At 48.9% G+C, this 25484-nt stretch overlaps 1 protein-coding gene across 4 annotated transcripts in view; it reads right to left on the bottom strand.

Annotated features, from left to right (window-relative positions):
- Nucleotides 1-729: 729 nt before the first annotated feature.
- Nucleotides 730-25484, bottom strand: part of DOK2 (docking protein 2) — a 32751-nt gene continuing 7996 nt past the window's right edge. For all 4 annotated transcript variants that reach the window (XM_038746871.1, XM_038746873.1, XM_038746872.1 and 1 more), the window contains 5 exons: nucleotides 10797-11050; nucleotides 8871-9152; nucleotides 8184-8292; nucleotides 6357-6541; nucleotides 730-1817 (listed from right to left, as the gene is read on the bottom strand). In XM_038746871.1, the coding sequence (XP_038602799.1) occupies nucleotides 1146-1817; nucleotides 6357-6541; nucleotides 8184-8292; nucleotides 8871-9152; nucleotides 10797-10859 (1311 nt within the window). In that variant the 5' untranslated portion in view covers nucleotides 10860-11050 and the 3' untranslated portion in view covers nucleotides 730-1145. The remainder of the gene's footprint in view (nucleotides 1818-6356; nucleotides 6542-8183; nucleotides 8293-8870; nucleotides 9153-10796; nucleotides 11051-25484) is intronic.

Here is a 25484-nt window from a genome sequence, read left to right on the forward strand (position 1 = left end):
GAACCAATAGTGCCCCTTTCTGGGCAGAGTCAAGGCTGCAAACTCCTGGCTGGTCCTCCAGGAATCCAGGAGTGGGATACGGGCAGCCAGAGCAGAGAGGAGGACAGAGAGCCAGAGAATTAGATGGGTCCAGGAGTGTGTCAGCCCCGGCCCCGCCTGCCGCAGATGTGTTCTGCCGGTTCGGTGGGAATAGTCCTGGATGGGACCCGGAACCAGAGCCGGCTTGTGGGGAAGGAGAAGCAGGGGGACCCCAGGGGTGTTGATTTTCAGGGGGAGCAACCATCAAGGAGAAGTGTGGTATGGGACAGAGGGAAGTCCGTGGTCCCGGATTGGAGAGGTGATGCGGGGGAGATGGGGCCAGGGGGTGGGGAATTTAAGGAGCAGCAAAACTTCTCTAGCAGACGGTTCTGCTCCTCAAACACACCCCATCAAATTCGGCAAATCTCAGAAGGAAGATCAGGAGCCGAGTCATTTCCCAGGGCCACCAAATTGATTGACTCTCGCCTGCTCATGGCATCTAGATCCCCCTCTAGCCTGTTACCATCTTACTAGGTGTTTGCCATCCACGCTTCTCCAGGCCTCAGAGTCTCCTGGCAGGACATTCAGCTCCCCAAGAGAGAGTCCCAGGAGAACGGTTCCACCGGGAAGGTGCCCCCAAGATTGGTGGGGGCCTCTGCCCCCACAGCACTGACCACACAGAGACATTTCAGAGATCGCTTTAATGCCAGAAAGGTATCCAGAGAACCGATGCCAGCCGCAGCTATCTTCCTCCAGGCTGGGTTGGACCGCAGCGGTGTGCTCAGTGGGCACAAGCTGCGGGGCAACGAGGCAAAGGATGGTTTGTAGAAGCCCCTTTTGGCCTGTACCCTGAAGCCACCCAAGTCTGGGGCTCTGCCAGGGACAGGCTGGCCAGAGGAGGAAAAGGAGAGCATCCTGGGCCTATCTCTCCCGCTTTGGCTATCCGCCTATCCAGGGAGGGCTCCCGAACAGAAGACTCAGCCCGGGGAAGACCACCTCTCTTCAGAGAGAGCAGAGTCAGGGTATGTTGGGGGGGGCCACTGAGCAAGAGGACTGAGCAACTGCTGTAATCCCACCTGTCCCCACCCCTCCATCGCCTACTCCCACCCCACAAGTCCATCTTTCCTTCAGCGTGGGCCCTTCCTGGAAATCACGTTATCGTATTCAGATCTCTGGGGCCAGCCAGAGTGGCTGCCCGATGAGGGCAAGGCATGGTCCTCCCTCTTGAGTTTGTAGGAGAGCTGGGGGCCTTCTTCCCCAAGGCTCTCGGCAGTGGCCTGCCTCCTCCAGGCTTCCCCCTGGGCCTCCTGGGGCCTGTCGTACAGGGTCAGCGTGGCTATGCCCTCGGGCTCATCGTAGATGTGGTCGGGGAGGGGGAGACGCTCATCAATGCTGTCGTACAGAGGGTCGGCCGGAGAGGGCTGGGAAGGCTTGGGGGGCTGGGGAGCCTGGGGACAGTTGGCCAGGAACCCCCTGAAACTGTTGCTCATCAGCGATCGAGCCACAGTATCGAAAGGCACCGCGTAGTCTCCTTCTGGAGGCCGAGAGCGCTGGGGCGGGGCCACTGGGGTGGCGGACGGGGGTGGGAGGGAGTCATGGGGCCGGGAGTACGGGCTTTCGGACCGCGGAGGGGCAGGGATCAGAACGGGCTGAACCGGAGGTCCAGAAGACTCAGAGTTCTTCTGGGCAGAGATGGCCTTCTCTAGAGCCAGAAAGATCTCATTGCCCTTCCGGGTTTCAAACTCAAAGCTCCCCTCACCCGAGGCACAACGCCGTCCGGCCTCGAAGGAGAAGGTCACCTGGGGAGCAATGGAGTGGGGTGTTATTGAGTTGATCCTGATGGGGGAAACGGGGAGGGAACTCCTCTAGTCCCTAGGCCACTAGATGGGCAACTTCTGTCTCCCCTCCTTTCTCTGCTTCCTCCTCTCCTTCTTCATCTCCCTTTCAGTTACTCTGTGCCCTTTCCCCCCACCCACTTGCTTTCCTTCTCCTTGCCCATCCTCTCTTTGTACTTAGCTTCTTCACCCGGCGGTGAGTAATCCTGTGAAGTTGGCTACACAGGGAAGCTGGGCAAGCGGAAATTATCAGTAGATTTGAGGATTTGGGGTAATTCATGGACAGGAGGTTGAAGATGAGTTGATAACTAAGGTTAAGGATGAATGTCAAGGAAGGAAGGAAAGAAAGCTGTCGTCTCCTTTTCTTCTCTAGACTGTAAGCGTGTTGTGGACAGGGAATGTGTTTACAAGCTCTGCTATATTGAACTCTCCCAAGCGCTTAGAACAGTGCTCTGCACACAGTAAGTGCTTAATACCACTGATTGGTCAATTGACTGATTGATTGATCACACTTTTCCTGCAAACGCCTTCCGGTGGGACTGTCAGGCAGTGGTCATGGGCCGGATTGACCCGGGCTGGCATTAAGCTCTTCCTGGAAATTCCCTCTTCCATTTCAAACTCGACAGATCACAGCTCTCCCCATACTCAAAGCCCTTCTGAAATCGCATCTCCTTCGAAAAGCCTTCCCCGATTAATTCTCTTCATCCTTGCTTACGCCCTCCACTTCCCCTCCCCACCACCCCTACCACTCCCTGTTGGGCACTTCCACATCCCAAGAGCACTTTAGTACTCACAAATAGAACTTGGGTACATATTTGTACTTCCCAAGCGCTTAGTACAGTGCTCTGCACACAGTAAGTGCTCAATAAATATGATTGATTGGTTGATTGATTGATTGATTGATTGAGAAGTAGTATGGTTTAGTGGAAAGAGCATATGGGCCTGGGTATCAGAGGACCTGAGTTCTGCTCCCAGCTCTGTCATTTGATGCTGGGTGACTTTGGGCAAGTCACTTGACTTCTCCGGGCCTCAGTTTCTTCATCTGTAAAATGTGAATCCCACACCTGTTCTCCCTCCTAGTTAGCCTGTCAGCCCCATGTGGCATTAGAGAAGCAGTGGAAAGAGCCCAGGCTTTGGAGCCAGAGGTCATGGGTTCAAATCCTGGCTCCGCCAATTGTCAGCTGTGTGACTTTGGGCAAGTCACTTCACTTCTCTGTGCCTCACCTCATCTGTAAAATGGGGATTAAGACTGTGAGCCCCTCTGTGGGACAACCTGATCACCTTGTAACCTCCCCAGCGCTTAGAACAGTGCTTTGCACATTGTAAGTGCTTAATAAATGTCATTATTATTATTATACTTGTACTTCCCAAGCGCTTAGTACAGTGCTCTGCACACAGTAAGCGCTCAATAAATACGAATGATGATGATGATGATGATTATAGGGACTGTGTCTAACCTAATTTGGGGGGGTATCTGCCCCAGCGCCTAATACATTGTTTGACCCAGAGTAAATGCTTAACAATTCCACAATCATTATCATTATTATTATTATACCCTATTACTTCAGCACCAATTTATGTATAAATCCCCTTTTCCTTCTTTCTCCTATCTTTAATTCATTTCAGCATCTGGCTCCTCTAACAGATGGTAATCTTCTTGAGGGCTCAGGGATCATATCCACTAGTACTACGGTTGAGAAGCAGCATGGCCTACTGAATAGAGAACGGGTCTGGGACTCAGAAGGACCAGGGTTCTGATCCAGCCTATGCTGCTTGTCTGCTGTGTGACCTTGGGCAAGTCACTTAACTTCTCTGTGCCTCAGTTACCTCATCTGTAAAATAGGGATTAAGACTGTGAGCCCCGTGTAGGACAGGGATTGTGTCCAACTCAATTTATTTGTATCCCCCCAGAGCTTAGTAGTAGAGTGCCTGAGACATAGTAAGTGCTTAACAAATACTGTTATTATTATTATTATTATTATGAGATCTCCCAAATAATGTTTGGAACAATAGATGCTCAATAAATACTATTGATTGATTGACTGCTGAACTGATTCTAATGTTCCTTTCCTCCTCTCCTAACTCTCTCTATCAAACCGGTGTCTGTGCTGTATTGTGTCCGTACACACATACCGAAACACACACAAACACACACTTCCTGTTTGACAAGACTCATCGCACCCTTCACTCCGTAGACTGTAAGTTTGTTTTCTAGACTGTAAGCTCATTTTGGGCAGGGAACGTGTCTTTGTATTATATTATACTCTCCCCAGCGCTAAGTACAGATACTATTATGATTATGAGATCTCCCAAATACTTAACACAATGTCTGGCACATAATAGATGCTCAATAAATACTATTGATTGACTGCTGAACTGATTCTAATGTCCCTGTCCTCCTCTCCTAACTCTCTCTATCAACCTGGTGTCTGTGCTGTATTGTGTCCATACACACACACCAAAACACACACAAACACACACTTCCTGTTTGACAAGACTCATCACACCCTTCACTCTCTAAACTGTAAGTTTGTCTTCTAGACTGTAAGCTCATTTTGGGCAGGGAACGGGTCTTTGTATTATATTATACTCTCCCCAGAGCTAAGTACAGATACTATTATGATTATGAGATCTCCCAAATACTTAACACAATATCTGGCACACAATAGATGCTCAATAAATACTATTGATTGATTGACTGCTGAACCGATTCTAACGTTCCTGTCCTCCTCTCCTAACTCTATCAACCCGGTGTCTGTGCTGTATTGTGTCCGTACACACACACTGAAACACACACAAACACACACTTCCTGTTTGACAAGACTCCCTAGACTGTAAGTTTGCCTTCTAGACTGTAAGCTCATTTTGGGCAGGGAACGTGTCTTTGTATTATATTATACTCTCCCCAGCGCTAAGTACAGATACTATTATGATTATGAGATCTCCCAAATACTTAACACAATGTTTGGCACACAATAGATGCCAAATAAATACTATTGATTGACTGACTGCTGAACTGATTCTAACGTTCCTGTCCTCCTTTCCTAACTCTCTCTATCAACCCGGTGTCTGTGCTGTATTGTGTCCATACGCACACACCGAAACACACACAAACACACACTTCCTGTTTGACAAGACTCATCACACCCTTCACTCCCTAGACTATAAGTTTGTCTTCTAGACTGTAAGCTCATTTTGGGCAGGGAACGTGTCTTTGTATTATATTATACTCTCCCCAGCGCTAAGTACAGATACTATTATGATTATGAGATCTCCCAAATACTTAACACAATGTTTGGCACACCATAGATGCTCAATAAATACTATTGATTGATTGACTGCTGAACTGATTCTAATGTTCCTTTCCTCCTCTCCTAACTCTATCAACCCGGTGTCTGTGCTGTATTGTGTTAGTACACACACACCCTGAGACACACACAAACACACACTTCCTGTTTGACAAGACTCATCACACCCTTCACTCCCTAGACTGCAAGTTTGTCTTCTAGACTGTAAGCTCATTTTGGGCAGGGAATGGGTCTTTATATTATATTATACTCTCCCCAGCTCTAAGTACAGATATTATTATGATTATGAGATCTCCCAAATACTTAACACAATGTTTGCCACACAATAGATGCTCAATACTATTGATTGACTGACTGCTGAAGTGATTCTAATGTCCCTGTCCTCCTCTCCTAACTCTCTCTATCAACCCGGTGTCTGTGCTGTATTGTGTCCGTACACACACACTGAAACACACACAAACACACACTTCCTGTTTGACAAGACTCATCGCACCCTTCACTCCCTAGACTGTAAGTTTGTCTTCTAGACTGTAAGCTCATTTTGGGCAGGGAACGGGTCTTTGTATTATATTATACTCTCCCCAGTGCTAAGTACAGATACTATTATGATTATGAGCTCTCCCAAATACTTAACACAATGTTTGGCACACAACAGATGCCCAATAAATACTATTGATTGATTGACTACTGAACTGATTCTAATGTCCCTGTCCTCCTCTCCTAACTCTCTCTATCAACCCGGTGTCTGTGCTGTATTGTGTCAGTACACACTCACTGAAACACTTCCTGTTTGACAAGACTCATCACACCCTTCACTCTCTAGACTGCAAGTTTGTCTTCTAGACTGTAAGCTCATTTTGGGCAGGGAACGTGTCTTTGTATTATATTATACTCTCCCCAGAGCTAAGTACAGTAAGCACTCAATAAATACGATTGACTGACTGACTGACTTACCCTCGCCCTCCAAAATTCCCCCTCACACCTTTCTGCTTTCCCACTCCCCCTGCTTCTTCTCTCCTGAGCCCCCCGTTGGGTAGGGACCGTCTCTAGATGTTGCCAACTTGTACTTCCCAAGCACTTAGTACAGTGCTCTGCACACAGTAAGTGCTCAATAAATGTGATTGATTGATTGATCTGCCAGGCTTCCCTCCACGCCACCCCAACACACAACCCCGGCCACCCCGTCGCCCATTACCTTGTCCCTCCCAAAGCGCCGTAGGAATCTGTAGGGCCAAGTGTAGAGCTGGTTCCCCAGTTCAGAGCCCCGCCTCAGCTCCAGGGCGCTGTCCCCTGCCCGCAAGACGTAGGATCCCCGCAGCCGGCATCGCTCACTCGCATCTGTCTGTCGCACCTTGACAGCAAACTCCTGGCAGGGCAATGCTGTGGGGGAGAGAGAACCAGCCTTGGCATCTCATCTCTGCTCAGAGCTAGTGGAGAGGGAGCAGGAGATGGGAAGGGGAGGGAGCCAGGAGGGTGATGTCACCCAGCCAGCCGAGCAGCGGGAGGCTGAAGAAAAAGCAGCCGGAAGGGCATGGCTAGGAGAAGAATCTCCCCCCTGAAGCCCCTGTTCCTGGCACCCGCCCAACCCACACCTGCCCCGGGACGCATCGCGCCGCAGCCACAGACATCTGAAGCCTTGTGCCCACTTCCTTCCTGCTGCTGCCAGTGAGGCCGGTGGCTCACAACCTCCTAATTCCCATCCGCACCCCAAGTCCATTCAGGACCCTTCCCTGCCCCTCTCATGCCAAGCTGCCCAGTGAGCCTGGGCCGCCTTGCCCTTCTCCTCTCCGCTACCAGCCTGCCCACAACCTACAGACCCTGGCAGGATTTCTGAGCGACCCAGGGCCACGGGGCGAGAAGCAGCGGGGCCTAGTGGAGAGAGCACGAGGCTGGGAGTCAGAGGAGCTGAGTTCTAATTCCAGCTCTGCCACTTGTCTGCTGGGTGACCTTGGGCAGATAATGAGGTTGGGCACAGGCCCTGTCCCACATGGCGCTCACAATCTTAATCCCCATTTTGTAGATGAGGTAACTGAGGCACAGAGAAGTGAAGTGGCTTGCCCAAGGTCACACAGCAGACAAATGGGATACCCACAGATTTGCTTCCTTGGCCCATCCACTTAGGGATTCTACTGATTCTATTCTATTGACTCTTAGGGATTCTGTCTCCCCCTTCTAGACTGTGAGCCCGTTGTTGGGTAGGGACCGTCTCTATATGATGCTGACTTGTACTTTCCAAGCGCTCAGTACAGTGCTCTGCACACAGTAAGCGTTCAATAAATATGATTGAATGAATGAATGAAATGGGCAAGACACTTAACTGCTCTGTGCCTCAGTTCCGTCACCTGTAAAATGGGGGTGAAGACTGTGAGCTCTATGTGGGACAGGAACTGCGTCTAACCCAATTATCTTGTAACTACCCCCGCGCTTGGCAGAGTGCCTGACACCATAATAAGCGCTTAACAAATACCGCAATTATTATTATTATTAGCAGGCCTATCCTGCCTGTCACCCTGTTTCCGAGATCCTTGAGCCAGAGGAAGAGATTTTCGAATGGAAAATGGCTCCCCAGAACCTCAAGCCCGCACTGACTCTCCAGTGTCACCAATCATCCGCTCGGCTCTGAGGGCCCCCGGGGAAAGGCGAGTTACTTTCCTGGGATGGGACAGAGAAGAGTCTTGAGCCTCTGCCACCTCAGCCTCCTTTACCGTGTCCGGACACTTGGCCGTCCTGAGCCCCCGGTGGGGCTGTTCTCCCACCCCCGATCTGACAGGACTGCCCCCGGGCCCGTTGCTCGGGGCTGAGCCCGGAAGCGATGGGGCTGGGCTGATAAGACGAGTCAGGGCCAGAGACCAGCGAGGGAACCACAAGGCAGGAAGCGAGTGGGTGGCTGACAAGGCCATGCTCACGCCTGACCCGGTCTCCCCGCCTCCTGGTCTCCCCCTGCAATATCCCTGACACCCTCCACCTTAGAGAGAGTTCTGGTCTCTGGGCATTGTCCCGCCTGGGCCCCACCTTCCCTTACCTGCACCTGAACTGCTGTACAGGGAGTTTTCCTCCATGCAGGGAGACTCCCGCAGCTGTGCCGAGTGGCTTTCCTGCCCGGCTGCCTCCCTCCACTCAGCTCTCTGCATCTGGGGAGGGTGAGAATGAGTCAAACCTCTCCACGTCACTTCAGTCCCACCTGAGGAACTGCCCTCCCTCACACGACGACCACCGCCACCACCAACCTCCCCAAACCCCCAGCAACCGGGTGCCCCCCAAAGCTGAGAAAGGCTCGTATCTTTCCCGCGAGGACCACTGAACAATCTGAGACCACTAGATGTTTTCCCAGAACCCTCAGGAAGCCCTCTGCGGCTACCTCAACCTCGTCGGCTTTACCTAATTCTGCTCCCCTACCAGTCCCTGCGGTGAGGAAAGGACCTGGGCTGAGCTAGGGTGATGTGGATGCTCTGGGAGGCAAATCTGCCTCTGGAGTGTGGGGGGATGGGGGGAAGTGGGGAAGGGCTCCATTGTCCGGTATCCCACAGAACATCCAAATTGGCTCTACAGCCCACGCCAAGCGGGAGCCCCCGCCTTCCAAACATCCCCCGTGGAAGCTGCCCTGGCCTCCCTTTGGTAATGCCAATCCCCATTTCCCACCCTCCTCCAATGCTTCTCCTCCCTCTCACAGCTGCCCCCGCCCCATCCTCGATGGATTCCCAGTCCTCACCGGGAAGGCCAGATGGCAGATGGCCTGGATCCAGTCTCCGCGCTCCACGCTGGGAGCAGCCAGCAGGGAGAGGCGCTCCGTGGTCTCCAACAGGAAGGGACTGGTGTCCCGAGGGCTCCCGGCCTCTCCTCCAGCCTCCACCACCCTGACGCAGTCACTGAGGCGGATGACCTTCCGGGCTGCTTCCCCTCGGCGGGCCTTCTCGGACCCCTCCTGCAGCTCCAGCCGGGCCGAGGAGGAGCCTGACTCTCCGTAGAGCACGGCCCAGAATCGCTTCCATTTCTGAACCAAGGGTGGACAGAGTCAGAGTCAGGGAGAGGTAGTAATAATTAATAATCAGGGTATATGTTAGGCACTTTGTACCGGGCACTGTACTAAGTGATGGGGTAAATACAAGCTAACTGGGTTGGATACAGTCCCTCTCCCACATAATAATAATGATAATAAAAATTATGGCACTCGTTTAGCACCAACTGTGTGCCAAGCACTGTTCTAATCACTGAAGTAGGTACAACTTAACCAGGTTGGAAACAGTCCTGGTCCCAGCTGGGGCTCACCCTCTTGATCCCCATTTTTCACAGATGAGGTAACTGAGGCACAGAGAAGTTAAGTGACTTGCCCAAGATCACACAGCAGTAAGCGACAGAGTCGGGATTAGAACCCAGGTCCTCTGCCCCCCGGGCCTGGGCTCAATCCACTAGGCCACGCTGCTTCAAAACTATGAGGGAGGGATCATTTGGAGGGGCGGTTCTAAGAGGTAGAAAGAGCAAGAAAGACAGCTCCCTGACGGCAGGGACTGTGCCTTCTAACTGTGTTGGACTCTCCCAAACGTTTAATTTGGTGCTCCACACACAGTGGATGCTCCATAAATACTACTGGTTGATAAAGGCCATCAGAGATGGCAGAATTCGGGAAGCGAAAAAAGACAATGAAGAGAATGGAAGAGAGGCGACGCTTGGGAGAAACTCAACAGCAAGAAGCACCCAGGACCGAGACGGTATTATACCGTGAGACGGCGGAAGTTGAGTGTGACCGAAAAAAAGAAGGTGAGAGGATGAGTGAGGCAGAGAGGAAGAGAGCACCAAAAAAGACGGACCTAGTTCATGAGAGTGAAGGATCCAGAGTGAAGAGGGGAAGGTGGGCATGCCGGCCAGTGACGGGACACCCACGCAGAGACCATTAGACTCAGGGAGAGATAGCAGAGAAGAGGGACAGAGAAGCAGGAAGAGAACTGCAGAAACAAGGAGAGAGAGCAGGCCCAACCACGAGTTAGTTGGTGAATGTGTTATCTACGTCCTAGGAGAAATGAAGGCTTTGGTTGGGTGAACCTCCTGTGCCCTCCCTTCTCCCTCTTTGCCTTCTCTCCCTAGTATGGGGGTTCGGGGAACAGGGAAGCCTCTGGGTGTGGGTGGGAAGGAAGCAGCCATTTCCTCCTTTGAGGAGGATAGAGAGGGAGAACTATTTAAAGCTTCCTCCCCACGGGGAAACCCAAAGCAGCGTTTCAAGCCTCACCCTGGAGAGCCTAGAAAGCTGGAAAGCCTCTCTCTCTCTCCCCCAACCTGCCACTCCATCCCATCCAACCCCTGAACTTCCCATTGCCCTTCAAGGACGGGAACTCATCACCAAGGGAAGGCAGAAAGCTTCGCTCTCTTTTTCTCTCACTCTCGCTCTTCCTTTCTCAAGCGGGCATGCAGTCTCTGCTCTCCGTCTCTCTCCCCCCGGGAGGGCAGGAAGAGGAACAGAGGCGAGAGAGCGGTGGTAGAGGGGTGACTCCCCCGCGTCCCGGCAGATCTCCGGAGACAGCAGCCGTGCTCCCAAGGTCGCCTGAATGGGGGTGAGCCAAGAGCAGGGCGGCAGTCTATGGATCTCCCCTTCGGCAGCCTCCCCTCTCATGCTCGGCCTGACCATCCCCAGACTTGTCCTCACCTTTCCGAACGTTTGCTGCTGCTGAAGGTACAGGAAACCCTGCTTCACGGCCGCTTCATCCATCTCCTGATCATCTCGCTGTTCCCGCCTCCGGCTTTCTCAACGCCCTGCCGCTCGGTTTTTGCCCCCCTTTCTCTCAAATGAGTTCCCTGCTTCCTGGACTCCCCTGCGCCGCGCTCTTCGGTCTGGCTGACGATGGGGCGTGTGGTATTTTTGATGACTGAGTTTCACACTTTGGCTTCCTGTATCCTGAGCTAAAAAAAAAAAAAAAAAAGCAGTAGCAGTTTGAGTGAGAAGGTTGCATCGAGAGTGCACTGAGGTCAGCTATAAACTTTTAGAAGCTCACTAACTCAGTCAAGGAGCGTCACAAACACGCACACACATAGAGACACCTAACTTGACAGCTGAAACGCCCTCTGACTTGGAGGCCCAGAGACCCTCGACACGTAGATTCAGCCATGCACTCAAAACACGCGCAAATAAGCACAGACGCGGATAACCACTGGCCCACGGATAGGCTCGAGGAACCGAAAAGGGACCTCGCCCTCGTGAGAAGAGGCACAGTTGTCCAGTGGTGTTATTAGGCCCATATTGGCACCCTTATAACAAGAATCCTTCCATGGCCACAACCTGAATGGGAGACAAATAGGCACTCATCCAGATGGGCAGACGCAGCTTAAGATGTGCCTTATGGTGGTTGGCAGAGCTGCCAACTGCGCCCGGCTGAACTAATTTACTGGCACTTGTGTAAGCTCCTCATGGACAGGGAACAGATCTACCCGTTCTCTCTCAAGCGCTTAGTGCAGTGCTCTGCACCCAGTAAACACTCAATAAATAATAATAATTTTGGTGTTTGTCATGTGCTTACTATGTGCCAAGCTCTGGGTGGATGCAAGCAAATCAGGTTGGACACAGTCCCTGTCATTCATTCATTCACTCAATCGTATTTATTGAGCGCTTACTGTGCGCAGAGCACCGTACTAAGCGGTTGGGAAGTACAAGTTGGCAACATACAGAGACGGTCCCTACCCAACAACGGGCTCACGCCTGGGGCTCACAGGCTCGATCCCCATTTTACAGATCAGGTAACTGAGGGACAGAGAAGTGAAGCGACTTGTCCAAGGTCATGCAGCAGACAAGTGGCGGAGCCAGAATTGAACCCATGACCTTCTGATTCCCGGGCCCATGCTCCATCCACTACACCATGCTGCTTCTCCATGATGGATTGATTGATCGAGGGTGAAACTGCTTCCTTCTTGCAGGCGAAGAGTCAGTTGGATCCGCTCCTCTGGGAGTGTTTCTTGAAGATACCTAGTTAGATGAACGTTGCTCGCACCACACGACTGGCAACCTTTTAGGGCTCCAGACTCCATGAGGGTAAATGAGGTGGGTAAAGAAAAATTCAGAATGGGATTGAGTGGGGTGCGGGGAAGTCCGCGAAGCATGGGGCAGAAAGTCAGGGCAGTGGCAAAGCCAACCTCATCTCCCAAGAGTCCTCAGCCCTCAAATAAATGAGTCCCCAGGGAAGATCTCATCCTCCCTGAGCCACAGTCACCGAGAGCCAATGGGGAGCGACACCGTGTCCTCCAGGGGGGAAGGAGAGGAGGCCCTCCCCAGCTCAAGAAGCAGCATGGCTTAGTAGATAGAGCACAGGACCTGGGTTCTAATCCCGGCTCTGCCCTATGTCTGCTGTGTGACCTTGGGCAAGTCACTTCACTTCTCTGGGCCTCAGTTTCCTCATATGTAAAATGGGGGTTTAGACTGTGAGCCCCATGGGGGGCACGGACTGTGTCCACCCCAATTAGCTTGGATCTTCCCCGGTACTTTGTACAATGACTGGCATGCAGTAATGATAATAATAATAATAATAATAATAATAATAATAATAATAATAATAATAATAATAGAAGCAGCATGGCTCAGTGGAAAGAGCCTGGGCTTTGGAGTCAAGGTCATGGGTTCAAATCCTGACTCCACCACTTGTCAGCTGTGTGACTTTGGGCAAGTCACTTCACTTCTCTGTGCCTCAGTTCCCTCATCTGTAAAATGAGGATTGACTGTGAGTCCCCTGTGGGACAACCTGATCACCTTGTAACCTCCTCAGCGCTTAGAACAATGCTTTGCACATAGTAAGCGTTTAATAAATGCTATTTTTATTGTACTTCCCAAGCGCTTAGTACAGTGCTCTGCACACAGTAAGCGCTCAATAAATACGATTGATTGATTATTATTATTATAATGACATTTATTAAGCACTCACTATGTGCAAAGCACTGTTCTAAGCGCTGGGAGGTTACAAGGTGATCAGGTTGTCCCACGGGGGGGCTCACAGTCTTCATCCCCATTTTACAGATGAGGGAACTCAGGCACAGAGAAGTGAAGTGACTCTAACAAATACCAATAAGAGAAGCAGCACGGCCTTATGGATGGAAGTCAGAAGGACCTGTTCCTAATCCCAGCTCTGCTGCCTGTCTGCTGCAGTCACTTAACTTCTGTTACCTCATCTGTAAAATGGGGATTGAGATCAGGAGCTCCATGTGGGACATGGACTCTCTCCAACCCGAAGCTCTTGTATCTACCCCAGTGCTTAGAACAGTGCCTGGCACATAGTAAGCACTTAACAAAAACCACTTAAAAAAAGTGTCAGTGCGACAGTCCCCACCTGCGTGAACCTAAGGCCTTGATCTCCTCCTTCCCCTCTCCATCCCCCCGGCCTTACCTCCTACCCTTCCCCACAGCACCTGTATATATGTATATATGTTTGTACGGATTTATTACTCTATTTATTTTACTTGTACATATCTATTCTATTTATTTCATTTTGTTAATATGTTTTGTTTTGTTCTCTGTCTCCCCCTTCTAGACTGTGAGCCCACTGTTGGGTAGGGACCGTCTCTATATGTTGCCAACTTGTACTTTCCAAGCGCTTAGTACAGTGCTCTGCACACTGTAAGTGCTCAATAAATACGATTGATTGATTGATTGATGGCTGGCAGAGGAAGTGATTGTTCTCTTGGGAAATGGCTTTTTCAGGCTTGGGGCTCGATCTGTTAGCCACACAGATCCAGAATAACTCCAAGGGGAGCAGGCCCCATATGCCATGGCCAGGACTCCGCTAGACTTCATTGCCCATTCTGGGAGTTAGATCAGGAGGCTAACGGGACTGGGTGGAAGGGAAAATACACCACACGTATGGAGCGGTCTACTCTCTGCTCCCTCGACCATATCTCCCACCTCCTCCCATGCTCTAATACCAGTGGAGAATAGAGTAAAAAGTCCAGAGGTGAGATCCAGAAGGCCAGAGTCCTCGGTTTCTAGCCGTGGCTCCGTACGACCTTGATCACCAATGATCGTAGTCACTAATGATCACCTTGCAAAATCCAGTAACTTCCAGTCCACCCTAATCCTCCTTGATCTCTCAGAGCCCCTTAACACTATCGACCATCCCCTCCTCCTGGAAACAATATCCGACCTCGGTTTCACTGACACTGTCCTTTCCTGGTTCTCCTCCTATCTTTCTGGCTGCTGCTTCTCAGTCTCTTTCATGGGCTCCTCCCCTGATTCCCACCCCCTAACTGTGAATAATAATAATAATAATAATAATAATGGCATTTATTAAGCGCTTACTATATGCCAAGCACTGGTCTAAGCGCTGAGGTGGTTACAAGGTGATCAGGTTGTCCCACGGGGGGCTCACGGTCTTAATCCCCATTTTCCAGATGAGGTAACTGAGGCACAGAGAAGTTAAGTGACTTGCCCAAAGTCACACAGCTGACAATTGGCAGAGCCGGGATTTGAACCCATGACCTCTGACTCCAAAGCCCAGGCTCTTTCCACTGAGCCACACTGCTTCCTTTAAGGTTCAATCCCCTTTTATTCTCCATCTACACTCACTCTCTTGGAGAACTCATTCGCTCACATGGCTTTAACTACCACCTCTGTGCATACGATTCCCACATCTACATCTCCAGGCCTGATCTCTCTCCCTCTCTGCAGTTCCACATTTCCTCCTGCCTTCAAGACATCTCTACTTGGATGTCCCGCCGTCACTTCAAACTTAATACATCTGGAACAGAACCCCTTATCTTCCCACGCAAACCCCGTCTTTCCCCTGACTTTCCCATCACTGTAGATAGCACCACCATGCTTCCTGTCTCACAAGCCCATAACCTCGGCATTATTCAGCGCTTAGTAAGCACATAGTAAGCGCTTAACATCATCATCATCATCATTTGTATTTATTGAGCGCTTACTGTGTGCAGAGCACTGTACTAAGCACTTGGGAAGTACAAATTGACAACATATAGAGACAGTCCCTACCCAACAGTGGGCTCACAGTCTTAAAGTCTTAACAAATACCATCATCATCATCATCCACGACTCCTCTCTCTCATTCAACCCACCTATTCAATCCGTTACTAAGTCCTGTCGGTCTGACCTTCACAACCCTGTTAAAATCTGCCCTGTCTTCTCCATCCTAACTCCTACCACATTAGTCCAAGCACTTATTCTATTACTTATCAAACTCCTTGCTGACCTCCCAGCCTCCTGTTTCCCTCCACTACAGTCCATACTTCATTCTCCCCCTACGGACCATTTTTCTACAAAAATGTCCGGGCCATGTTTCCCCACTCCTCAAGAACCTCCAGTGGTTGCCCATCCACCTCCGCAACAAAGAGAACCTCCTCACCATTGACTTTAAAGCACCCCCGCACCTTGCCCCCTCCTACCTCGCCTCACTGGTCTCCTATTACAACCCTGTCCATACACTTCCCTCCTTTAATGCTAACCTTCTCGCTGTACGTCACTCTCATCTATCTCACTGACGACCTCTCGCCCACCTCTTCCCTTTGGCCTGGAATGCCCTCTCTCCTCCTATCTGACAGACGATTATTCTCCCCCATTTCAAATCCTTATTGAAGGCCCATCTCCTCCAAGAGGCCTTCCCTGACTAAGCCCTCCTTTCCTCTTCTCCCACTCCCTTCTGCGCTGCCTTGACTTGCTCCCTTTATTCATTCCCCCTCCCAGCCCCACTGCAATTACGTACACATCTGTGCCATCATTATTCCAGCGCTTAGAACAGTGCTTTGCACATAGTAAGTGCTTAATAAATGCCATTATTATTGTTATTATCTGTGATTTCATTTATCTATATTAATGTCCGTCTCCCCCTCTAGACTGTAAGCTCATTATGGGCAGGGACTGTGTCTGTTATTCTGTTATCTTGTACTCCCCCAAGCCCTTAGTACAGTGCTCTGTACACAGTAAGTGCTCAATAAATACAGTTGACTGACTGACTGAAGCAATGTGACAAACCCCTGAATGTCGGGAGAGCCCCTCAACAGACTGACTGGCCTAACAGGCCACAGGCGGAAGAGGGGCTACCCTCCTTGAACAAAGTCTCGGCAAAGTTTGGGGATGCCCGGGGGCAGGTTCAAAAATAAACAGTCAAAACTATTTGGGGACAGATGGGACGAACCCGTTATCCCATCGAGGTACTATCTTTAAGTGAAAAAATTCAGAAGGGAGCGTCGATCACACATTGGTCTTTGCGGTCACATTGCCATACATGAATAGGATTCCACCATCAAAAATATCTTACTATACTGTACTCTCCCAAGTGTTCCGCACATACTAAGCACTCAATAAATACAGTGGATTGATTGAGCTCACTGTGGGCAGGGAACGTGTCTACCGACTCTGTTGTATCGTACTCTTCCGGGGGCTTAGTACGGTGACTGTAAACTCATTGTGGGCAGGAACTGTATCTGTTATCCTGTGATATTGTACTCTCCCAAGCGCTTAATAGTCAGTCAATCAGCCAGTCGTATTTAATGAGTGCTTACTGTGTGTCGAGCACTGTACTACATTATATATTACATATATTGTATTAATATTAATTATATAATAAGAAGAAGAAGAACGGCATTTATTAAGCGCTTACTATGTGCAAAGCACTGCTCTAAGCGCTGGGGAGTTTACAAGTTGATCAGGTTGTCCCACGCGGGGCTCGCAGTCTTCATCCCCATTTTACAGATGAGGTAACTGAGGCCCAGAGAAGTTAAGTGACTTGCCCAAAGTCACGCAGCTGACGATTGGCAGAGCCGGGATTTGAACCCATGACCTCTGACTCCGTAGCTCGGGCTCTTTCCACTGAGCCACGCTGCTTCCCCATATATATTTTATTACGGGCACATTCCCTATCCACAGCGATGGACTGGCTGCTCTGCACACAGTAAGTGCTCAGTTTGATCGGCTTCAAAAGTGGACAGCTCTACAGTGTCAGCTGTGTGACTTTGGGCAAGTCACTTCACTTCTCTGGGCCTCAGTTCCCTCACCTGGAAAATGGGGATTAAGACTGGGAGCCCCACATGGGGCAACCTGATCACTTTGTATCCTCCCCGGCGCTTAGAACAGTGCTTGGCACATAGTAAGCGCTTAATAAATACCAATGTTTATTATTATTACAGTGTATACCGCAGTTATGGAGAAATGAATCAACTGGTGACATTCCTCTCAGAGCCACAGGAGGGCGCTTGAGGTTACCAGAGCCAATTCATTCATTCATTCAACTGTATTTATTGAGCGCTTACTGTGTGCAGAGCACTGTGCTAAGCGCTTGGGAAGTACAAATTGGCAGCATATAGAGACGGTCCCTACCCAACAGTGGGCTGGGGCCAGATTCCTGTAAATAATAATTACCAGAGCCAATCCAGCTTCAATTCATTCAATCGCCTTATTGAGCACTTACTGTGTGCAGAGCACTGTACTAAGCGCTTGGGAAGTACTAGTTCATTCATTCATTTATTCAATCGTATTTATTGAGCGCTTACTGTGTGCAGAGCACTGTACTGAGCGCTTGGGAAGTATAAGTTGGCAACATATGGAGACGGTCCCTACCCAACAGTGGGCTGGGGCCAGATTCCTGTAAATAATAATTACCAGAGCCAATCCAGCTTCAATTCATTCAGTCGCCTTATTGAGCACTTACTGTGTGCAGAGCACTGTACTAAGCGCTTGGGAAGTACAAGTTCATTTATTCATTTATTCAATCGTATTTATTGAGCTCTTACTGTGTGCAGAGCCCTGTACTAAGCGCTTGGGAAGTACAAATTGGCAGCATATAGAGACGGTCCCTACCCAACAGAGGGCTGGGGCCAGATTCCTGTAAATAATTATTACCAGAGCCAATCCAGCTTCAATTCATTCAATCGCCTTATTGAGCACTTACTGTGTGCAGAGCACTGTACTAAGCGCTTGGGAAGTACAAGTTCATTTATTCATTTATTCAATCGTATTTATTGAGCGCTTACTGTGTGCAGAGCACTGTACTGAGCGCTTGGGAAGTATAAGTTGGCAACATATGGAGACGGTCCCTACCCAACAGTGGGCTGGGGCCAGATTCCTGTAAATAATAATTACCAGAGCCAATCCAGCTTCAATTCATTCAATCGCCTTATTGAGCACTTACTGTGTGCAGAGCACTGTACTAAGCGCTTGGGAAGTACAAGTTCATTTATTCATTTATTCAATCGTATTTATTGAGCTCTTACTGTGTGCAGAGCCCTGTACTAAGCGATTGGGAAGTACAAATTGGCAGCATATAGAGACGGTCCCTACCCAACAGAGGGCTGGGGCCAGATTCCTGTAAGTAATAATTACCAGAGTCAATCCAGCTTCAATTCATTCAATCGTCTTTATTGAGCGCTTACTGTGCACAGAGCACTGTACTAAGCGCTTGGGAAGTACAAGTTGGCAACGTATAGAGACGGTCCCTACCCAACAGTGGGCTGGGGCCAGATTCCTGTAAATAATAATTACCAGAGCCAATCCAGCTTCAATTCATTCAATCGTCCTTATTGAGCACTTACTGTGGGCAGAGCACTGTACTAAGCGCTTGGGAAGTACAAGTTCATTCATTCATTCATTCAATCGTATTTATTGAGCGCTTACTGTGTGCAGAGCACTGTACTGAGCGCTTGGGAAGTACAAGTTGGCAACATATAGAGACAGTCCCTACCCAACAGTGGGCTGGGGCCAGATTCCTTTAAATAATAATTACCAGAGCCAATCCAGCTTCAATTCATTCAATCGTCCTTATTGAGCACTTACTGTGGGCAGAGCACTGTACTAAGCGCTTGGGAAGTACAAGTTGGCAACATATAGAGACGGTCCCTACCCAACAGCGGGTTGGGGCCAGATTCCTGTAAATAATAATTACCAGAGCCATTCCAGCTTAAATTCATTCAATCGTCTTTATTGAGTGCTTACTGTGTGCAGAGCACTGTACTAAGCGCTTGGGAAGTACAAGTTCATTCATTCAATCGTATTTATTGAACGCTTACTGTGTGCAGAGCACTGTACTAAGCGCTTGGGAAGTACAAGCTGGCAACATATAGAGACGGTCCCTACCCAACAGCGGGCTGGGGCCAGATTCCTGTAAATAATAATAATAATAATAATAGCATTTATTAAGCGCTTACTATGTGCAAAGCACTGTTCTAACTGGTGGGGAGGTTACAAGGTGATCAGGTTGTCTCATGGGGATGGTCTTAATCCCCATTTTACAGATGAGGTCACTGCGGCAGAGAGAAGTTAAGTGACTTGCCCAAAGTCATACGGCTGACAATTGGCGGGGTCGAGTGAAGAGTCTGGGGTTCATTCATTCATTCATTCAATCGTCTTTATTGAGCGCTTACTGTGTGCAGAGCACTGTACTAAGCGCTTGGGAAGTACAAGTGGTCGTACATTCCTTAAGTGGGTTGCCATATAACTCCCCTCTCCCCAGAAATCCACTTCCAGAACGGAAGAAGGGGGTGGAGAATAACACTACTGGCCCTTCCCAAATGTGCCGAGGGATTTCTGCCAACCACCCTTGGGGAACCCAGCTCAGACATCAGCCGCAGTGCTTTGCACATAGTAAGCGCTTAATAAGTGCCATCATTATTATTGTTATGATTAATAACGGTAATAATAATTCTAATATTTGTTAAGTGCTTACTCAGTGCCAAGCAACAGTGTGGATACAAGCAAAGCGGGTTGGTCGCCGTCCCTGTCCTCCACGGAGCTCACAGTTTTAGACAATCAATCAATCAATCGTATTTATTGAGCGCTTACTGTGTGCAGAGCACTGTACTAAGCGCTTGGGAAGTACAAGTTGGCAACATATAGAGACAGTCCCTACCCAACAGTGGGCTCACAGTCTAGAAGACAAGGGGCGTAATGCGTGGGACCGGGAGTCAGGAGGTCATAGGCTCTAATCCCGGCTCTGCCACTTGTCTGCTGCGTGACCTTAGGCAAGTCACTTCACTTCTCTGTGCCTCAGTGACCTCATCTGTAAAATGGGGATTGAGATTTCTAGACGGTGAGCCCGCTGTTGGGTAGGGACCGTCTCTAGGTGTTGCCGATTTGTACTTCCCAAGCGCTTAGTTCAGTGCTCTGCACGCAGTAAGCGCTCAATAAAGGCGATTGAATGAATGAATGAATAAAGGCGATTGAATGAATGAATGAATAAAGGCGATTGAATGAATGAATTGGGAGCCCCACATGGGACAGGGGCCGTATCCAACCCAATTTGCCTGTATCCACCCCAGCACTTAATACAATGTCTGGCACATAGTGATAATAATGATAATAATAATAATAATAATAATAATAATAATAATAATTGGCATTTGTTAAGCGCTTACTATGTGCAAAGCACTGTTCTAAGTGCTGGGGAGGATACAGGGTGATCAGGTTGTCCCATGTGGGGCTCACAGTCTTAATCCCCATTTTACAGATGAGGTAACTGAGGCCCAGAGAAGTTAAGTGACTTGCCCAAGATCACACAGCTGACATGTGGTAGAGTCAGGATTCGAACCCATGACCTCTGACTCCAAAGCCCGTGCTCTTTCCACTGAGCCACGCTTAACAAATACCATTATTATTATTATTATTATTAATCCCCATTTTACAGATGAGGTACCTGAGGAGCGGAGAAGTGAAGTGACTTCCCCAAGGCCACACAGCAGACATGTGGCAGAGCCAGGATTTGAACACAGATCCTTCTGACTCCCGGGCCCATAATAATAATAATAATAATAATAATAATAATAATAATAATAATAATGGTATTTAGGGCCCATGCTCTATCCACTAGACCACTCTGCCATGGCACACCCAGGCTGAGGTTAGAGCAGGATCCCTGGTGTCTTCTTCTAACCTCGATCCAACCAAGGTCAAACAAGAAGAGCTCAATGCCGAGAGACTCTCCTGTTCCATGCTACATCTGGTCACTCCCAGCGGGGTAGGGAGGACCAATCAATCAATCAATCAATCAATCGTATTTATTGAGCATTTACTGTGTGCAGAGCACTGGACTAAGTGCTTGGGAAGTCCAAGTTGGCAACATAGAGAGACGGTCCCTACCCAACAGTGGGCTCACAGTCTAGAAGGGGGAGACAGAGAACAAAACAAAACATTAACAAAATAAAATAAATAGAATAGATATGTACAAGTAGAATAAATAAATAAATAGAGTAATAAATACGAACAAACATATATACATATATACAGGACCAGATCTTGGATGGGCAAGGACAGAAATGGGGAACATAGCAGCCATATGGCTGTTCACTTACCGCTTTGTCATCGGCAGAATCAATTTTGTCAACAGATTTAGTGAGTGTCTAATGTGTACAGTACTAAATCAATCGTATTTATTGAGCGCTTACTGTGTGCAGAGCACTGTACTCAACTAAATGTTGAGAGAAAATGGGCAAGAGGTTAATAATAATAATTATGGTATTTTTAATCACTTATAGAGCTTAGAACAGTGCTTTGCCCATAGTAAGTGCTTAATAAATGCCATCACCGTGATCACCTTGTAACCCCCCCAGCGCTTAGAACAGTGTTTTGCACATAGTAAGTGCTTAACAAATACCATCATCATCATCATTTGACAGGCACGGTACTCAGCACGAAGGTGGATACAAAATAATCAGGTTGGACACAGTCCACGTCCCACATGGGGCTCGCAGTCTCGATCCGCCAAGCTCACTCTCTTCCTCCCTTCAAGGCCCTACTGAGAGCTCACCTCCTCCAGGAGGCCTTCCCAGACTGAGCCCCTTCCTTCCTCTCCCCCTCGTCCCCCTCTCCATCCCCCCCATCTTACCTCCTTCCCTTCCCCACAGCACCTGTATATATGTATATATGTTTGTACATATTTATTACTCTATTTATTTATTTATTTATTTTACTTGTACATATCTATTCTATTTATTTTATTTTGTTAGTGTGTTTGGTTTTGTCCTCTGTCTCCCCCTTTTAGACTGTGAGCCCACTGTTGGGTAGGGACTGTCTCTAGATGTTGCCAACTTGTACTTCCCAAGCGCTTAGTCCAGTGCTCTGCACACCGTAAGCGCTCAATAAATACGATTGATGGATTGATTGATCCCCATTTTACAGATGAGGGAACTAAAGCACAAAGAAGTGAAATGACTTGCCCAAGGTCACATAGCAAACCGCAGCAGAGCTGGGATTAGAACCCAGGTCCTTCTGGTTCCCAGGCCCGTGCTCTTTCCACTAGGCCATGCTGCTTTAGTGTGCACTTATATTGTGCCAAAAACTGTACTAAGTGCTGGGGGGGGGAAGAGATAATATTATCAAGATGGGACTCACAGTCTAAGTTGGGGGGAGAGCAAGTATTTAATTCCCCTTTTACAGAAGAGGAAACTGAGGCCCAGAGAAATTCCGAGACTTGCCCATGTTCACCTGGCAGGTAACGGCGGAGTCAGGATTGGAATCCACATCCTCTGAATCCCAGGCCCGGCTTGTGCCGTTAGACCATGATGCTTAAGCGCTTAGTACAGTGCTCTGCACACAGTAAGCGCTCAATTAAGACACTTGAATGAATGCTTCTCATCAAGGAGTTCGAAACAGAATGAGGAAGATCAACAGCGTAAATTGAGTAATATAACAGTTTTGAAAAGGGTGTGAGAATAAATAGAATGTATATAAGTGGGTAATAAATTGAAACTAACAAACAAGCCCAAGATCGGCAGGAGTGTCGAGATGGATGAGGGAGTGGGACAATAAGGGGATTCAATCAATCAATCAATCGTATTTATTGAGGGCTTACTGTGTGCAGAGCACTGTACTAAGCGCTTGGGAAGTCCAAGTTGGGATTAATCAGTGAATGCCTCAGGGACGGAGTGATGTTTTAGAAAGGCTTTAAAGGAGAGGAGGAAAGCGGATTTGTGAAGCTGAGGAGAGGGTAATACTAATAATGATGGCATTTATTAAGCGCTTACTATGTGCCAAGCACTGTTCTAAACGCTGGGGAGGCTACAGAGTGATCAGGTTGTCCCACGGAGGGCTCACAGTCAATCCCCATTTGACAGGTGAGGTAACTGAGGCCCAGAGAAGTGAAGTGGCTTGCCCAAAGTCACGCAGCTGACATTTGGCGGAGCCAGGATTTGAACCCATGACCACTGACTCCAAAGCCCGGGCTCTTTCCACTGAGCCACGCTGCTACTTGAGAAAGGTATTAGCAGCGATTGGAGGGAGAAGAATCAAGCAGTAGGAATAGTATTTATTAAGCACCCAGTGGGTACAGAGCACTGTAGTAAGTGCTGGGAAAGAATACACATGTGGGAATTAGCCACAATCCTGTCCCTAGGGTGGGCTGCGAGTATTTATTAAGCACTCAGTGGGTACAGAGCACTGTAGTAAGCGCTGGGAAAGAATACACGTGTGGGAATTAGCCGCAATCCTGTCCCTAGGTGGGCTGCGAGTATTTATTAAGCACTCAGTGGGTACAGAGCACTGTAGTAAGCACTGGGAAAGAATACACATGTGGGAATTAGCCACAATCCTGTCCCTAGGGTGGGCTGCGAGTATTTATTAAGCACTCAGTGGGTACAGAGTACTGTAGTAAGCGCTGGGAAAGAATACACGTGTGGGAATTAGCCGCAATCCTGTCCCTAGGGTGGGCTGCGAGTATTTATTAAGCACTCAGTGGGTACAGAGCACTGTAGTAAGCGCTGGGAAAGAATACACGTGTGGGAATTGGCCGCAATCCTGTCCCTAGGTGGGCTGAGAGTATTTATTAAGCACTCAGTGGGTACAGAGCACTGTAGTAAGCGCTGGGAAAGAATACACGTGTGGGAATTGGCCGCAATCCTGTCCCTAGGTGGGCTGCGAGTATTTATTAAGCACTCAGTGGGTACAGAGCACTGTAGTAAGCGCTGGGAAAGAATACACATTTGGGAATTAGCCACAGTCCTGTCCCTAGGGTGGGCTGCGAGTATTTATTAAGCACTTAGTGGGTACAGAGCACTGTAGTAAGCACTGGGAAAGAATACACATGTGGGAATTAGCCGCAATCCTGTCCCTAGGGTGGGCTGCAAGTATTTATTAAGCACTCAGTGGGCACAGAGCACTGTAGTAAGCGCTGGGAAAGAATATACATGTGGGAATTAGCCGCAATCCTGTCCCTAGGGTGGGCTGTGAGTATTTATTAAGCACTCAGTGGGTACAGAGTACTGTAGTAAGTGCTGGGAAAGAATACACATGTGGGAATTAGCCACAATCCTGTCCCTAGGGTGGGCTGCGAGTATTTATTAAGCACTCAGTGGGTACAGAGCACTGTAGTAAGTGCTGGGAAAGAATACACATGTGGGAATTAGCCGCAATCCTGTCCCTAGGGTGGGCTGTGAGTATTTATTAAGCACTCAGTGGGTACAGAGCACTGTAGTAAGCGCTGGGAAAGAATACACGTGTGGGAATTAGCCGCAATCCTGTCCCTAGGGTGGGCTGCGAGTATTTATTAAGCACTCAGTGGGTACAGAGCACTGTAGTAAGCGCTGGGAAAGAATACACATGTGGGAATTAGCTGCAATCCTGTCCCTAGGGTGGGCTGCAAGTATTTATTAAGCACTCAGTGGGTACAGAGCACTGTAGTAAGCGCTGGGAAAGAATACACATGTGGGAATTAGCTGCAATCCTGTCCCTAGGTGGGCTGTGAGTATTTATTAAGCACTCAGTGGGTACAGAGCACTGTAGTAAGCGCTGGGAAAGAATACACATGTGGGAATTAGCTGCAATCCTGTCCCTAGGGTGGGCTGCGAGTATTTATTAAGCACTCAGTGGGTACAGAGCACTGTAGTAAGCGCTGGAAAAGAATACACGTGTGGGAATTAGCCACAATCCTGTCCCTAGGGTGGGCTGCGAGTATTTATTAAGCACTCAGTGGGTACAGAGCACTGTAGTAAGCGCTGGGAAAGAATACACATGTGGGAATTAGCCACAATCCTGTCCCTAGGGTGGGCTGCGAGTATTTATTAAGCACTCAGTGGGTACAGAGTACTGTAGTAAGCGCTGGGAAAGAATACACGTGTGGGAATTAGCCGCAATCCTGTCCCTAGGGTGGGCTGCGAGTATTTATTAAGCACTCAGTGGGTACAGAGCACTGTAGTAAGCGCTGGGAAAGAATACACGTGTGGGAATTGGCCGCAATCCTGTCCCTAGGGTGGACTGCGATCTAAGAGCAGGGGGGAGGTTTGTTTGGGAAAAGTCAAGAGCATAAACAGGGTGCAATAAAAAAGAGCAAACAGGCTCATTCATTCATTCAATTGTATTTATTGAGCGCTTACTATAATGATGGCATTCATTAAGCGCTTACTATGTGCAAAGCACTGTTCTAAG

Source organism: Tachyglossus aculeatus, chromosome 5, assembly GCF_015852505.1.
Source record: "Tachyglossus aculeatus isolate mTacAcu1 chromosome 5, mTacAcu1.pri, whole genome shotgun sequence".
Taxonomy (NCBI): domain Eukaryota; kingdom Metazoa; phylum Chordata; class Mammalia; order Monotremata; family Tachyglossidae; genus Tachyglossus; species Tachyglossus aculeatus.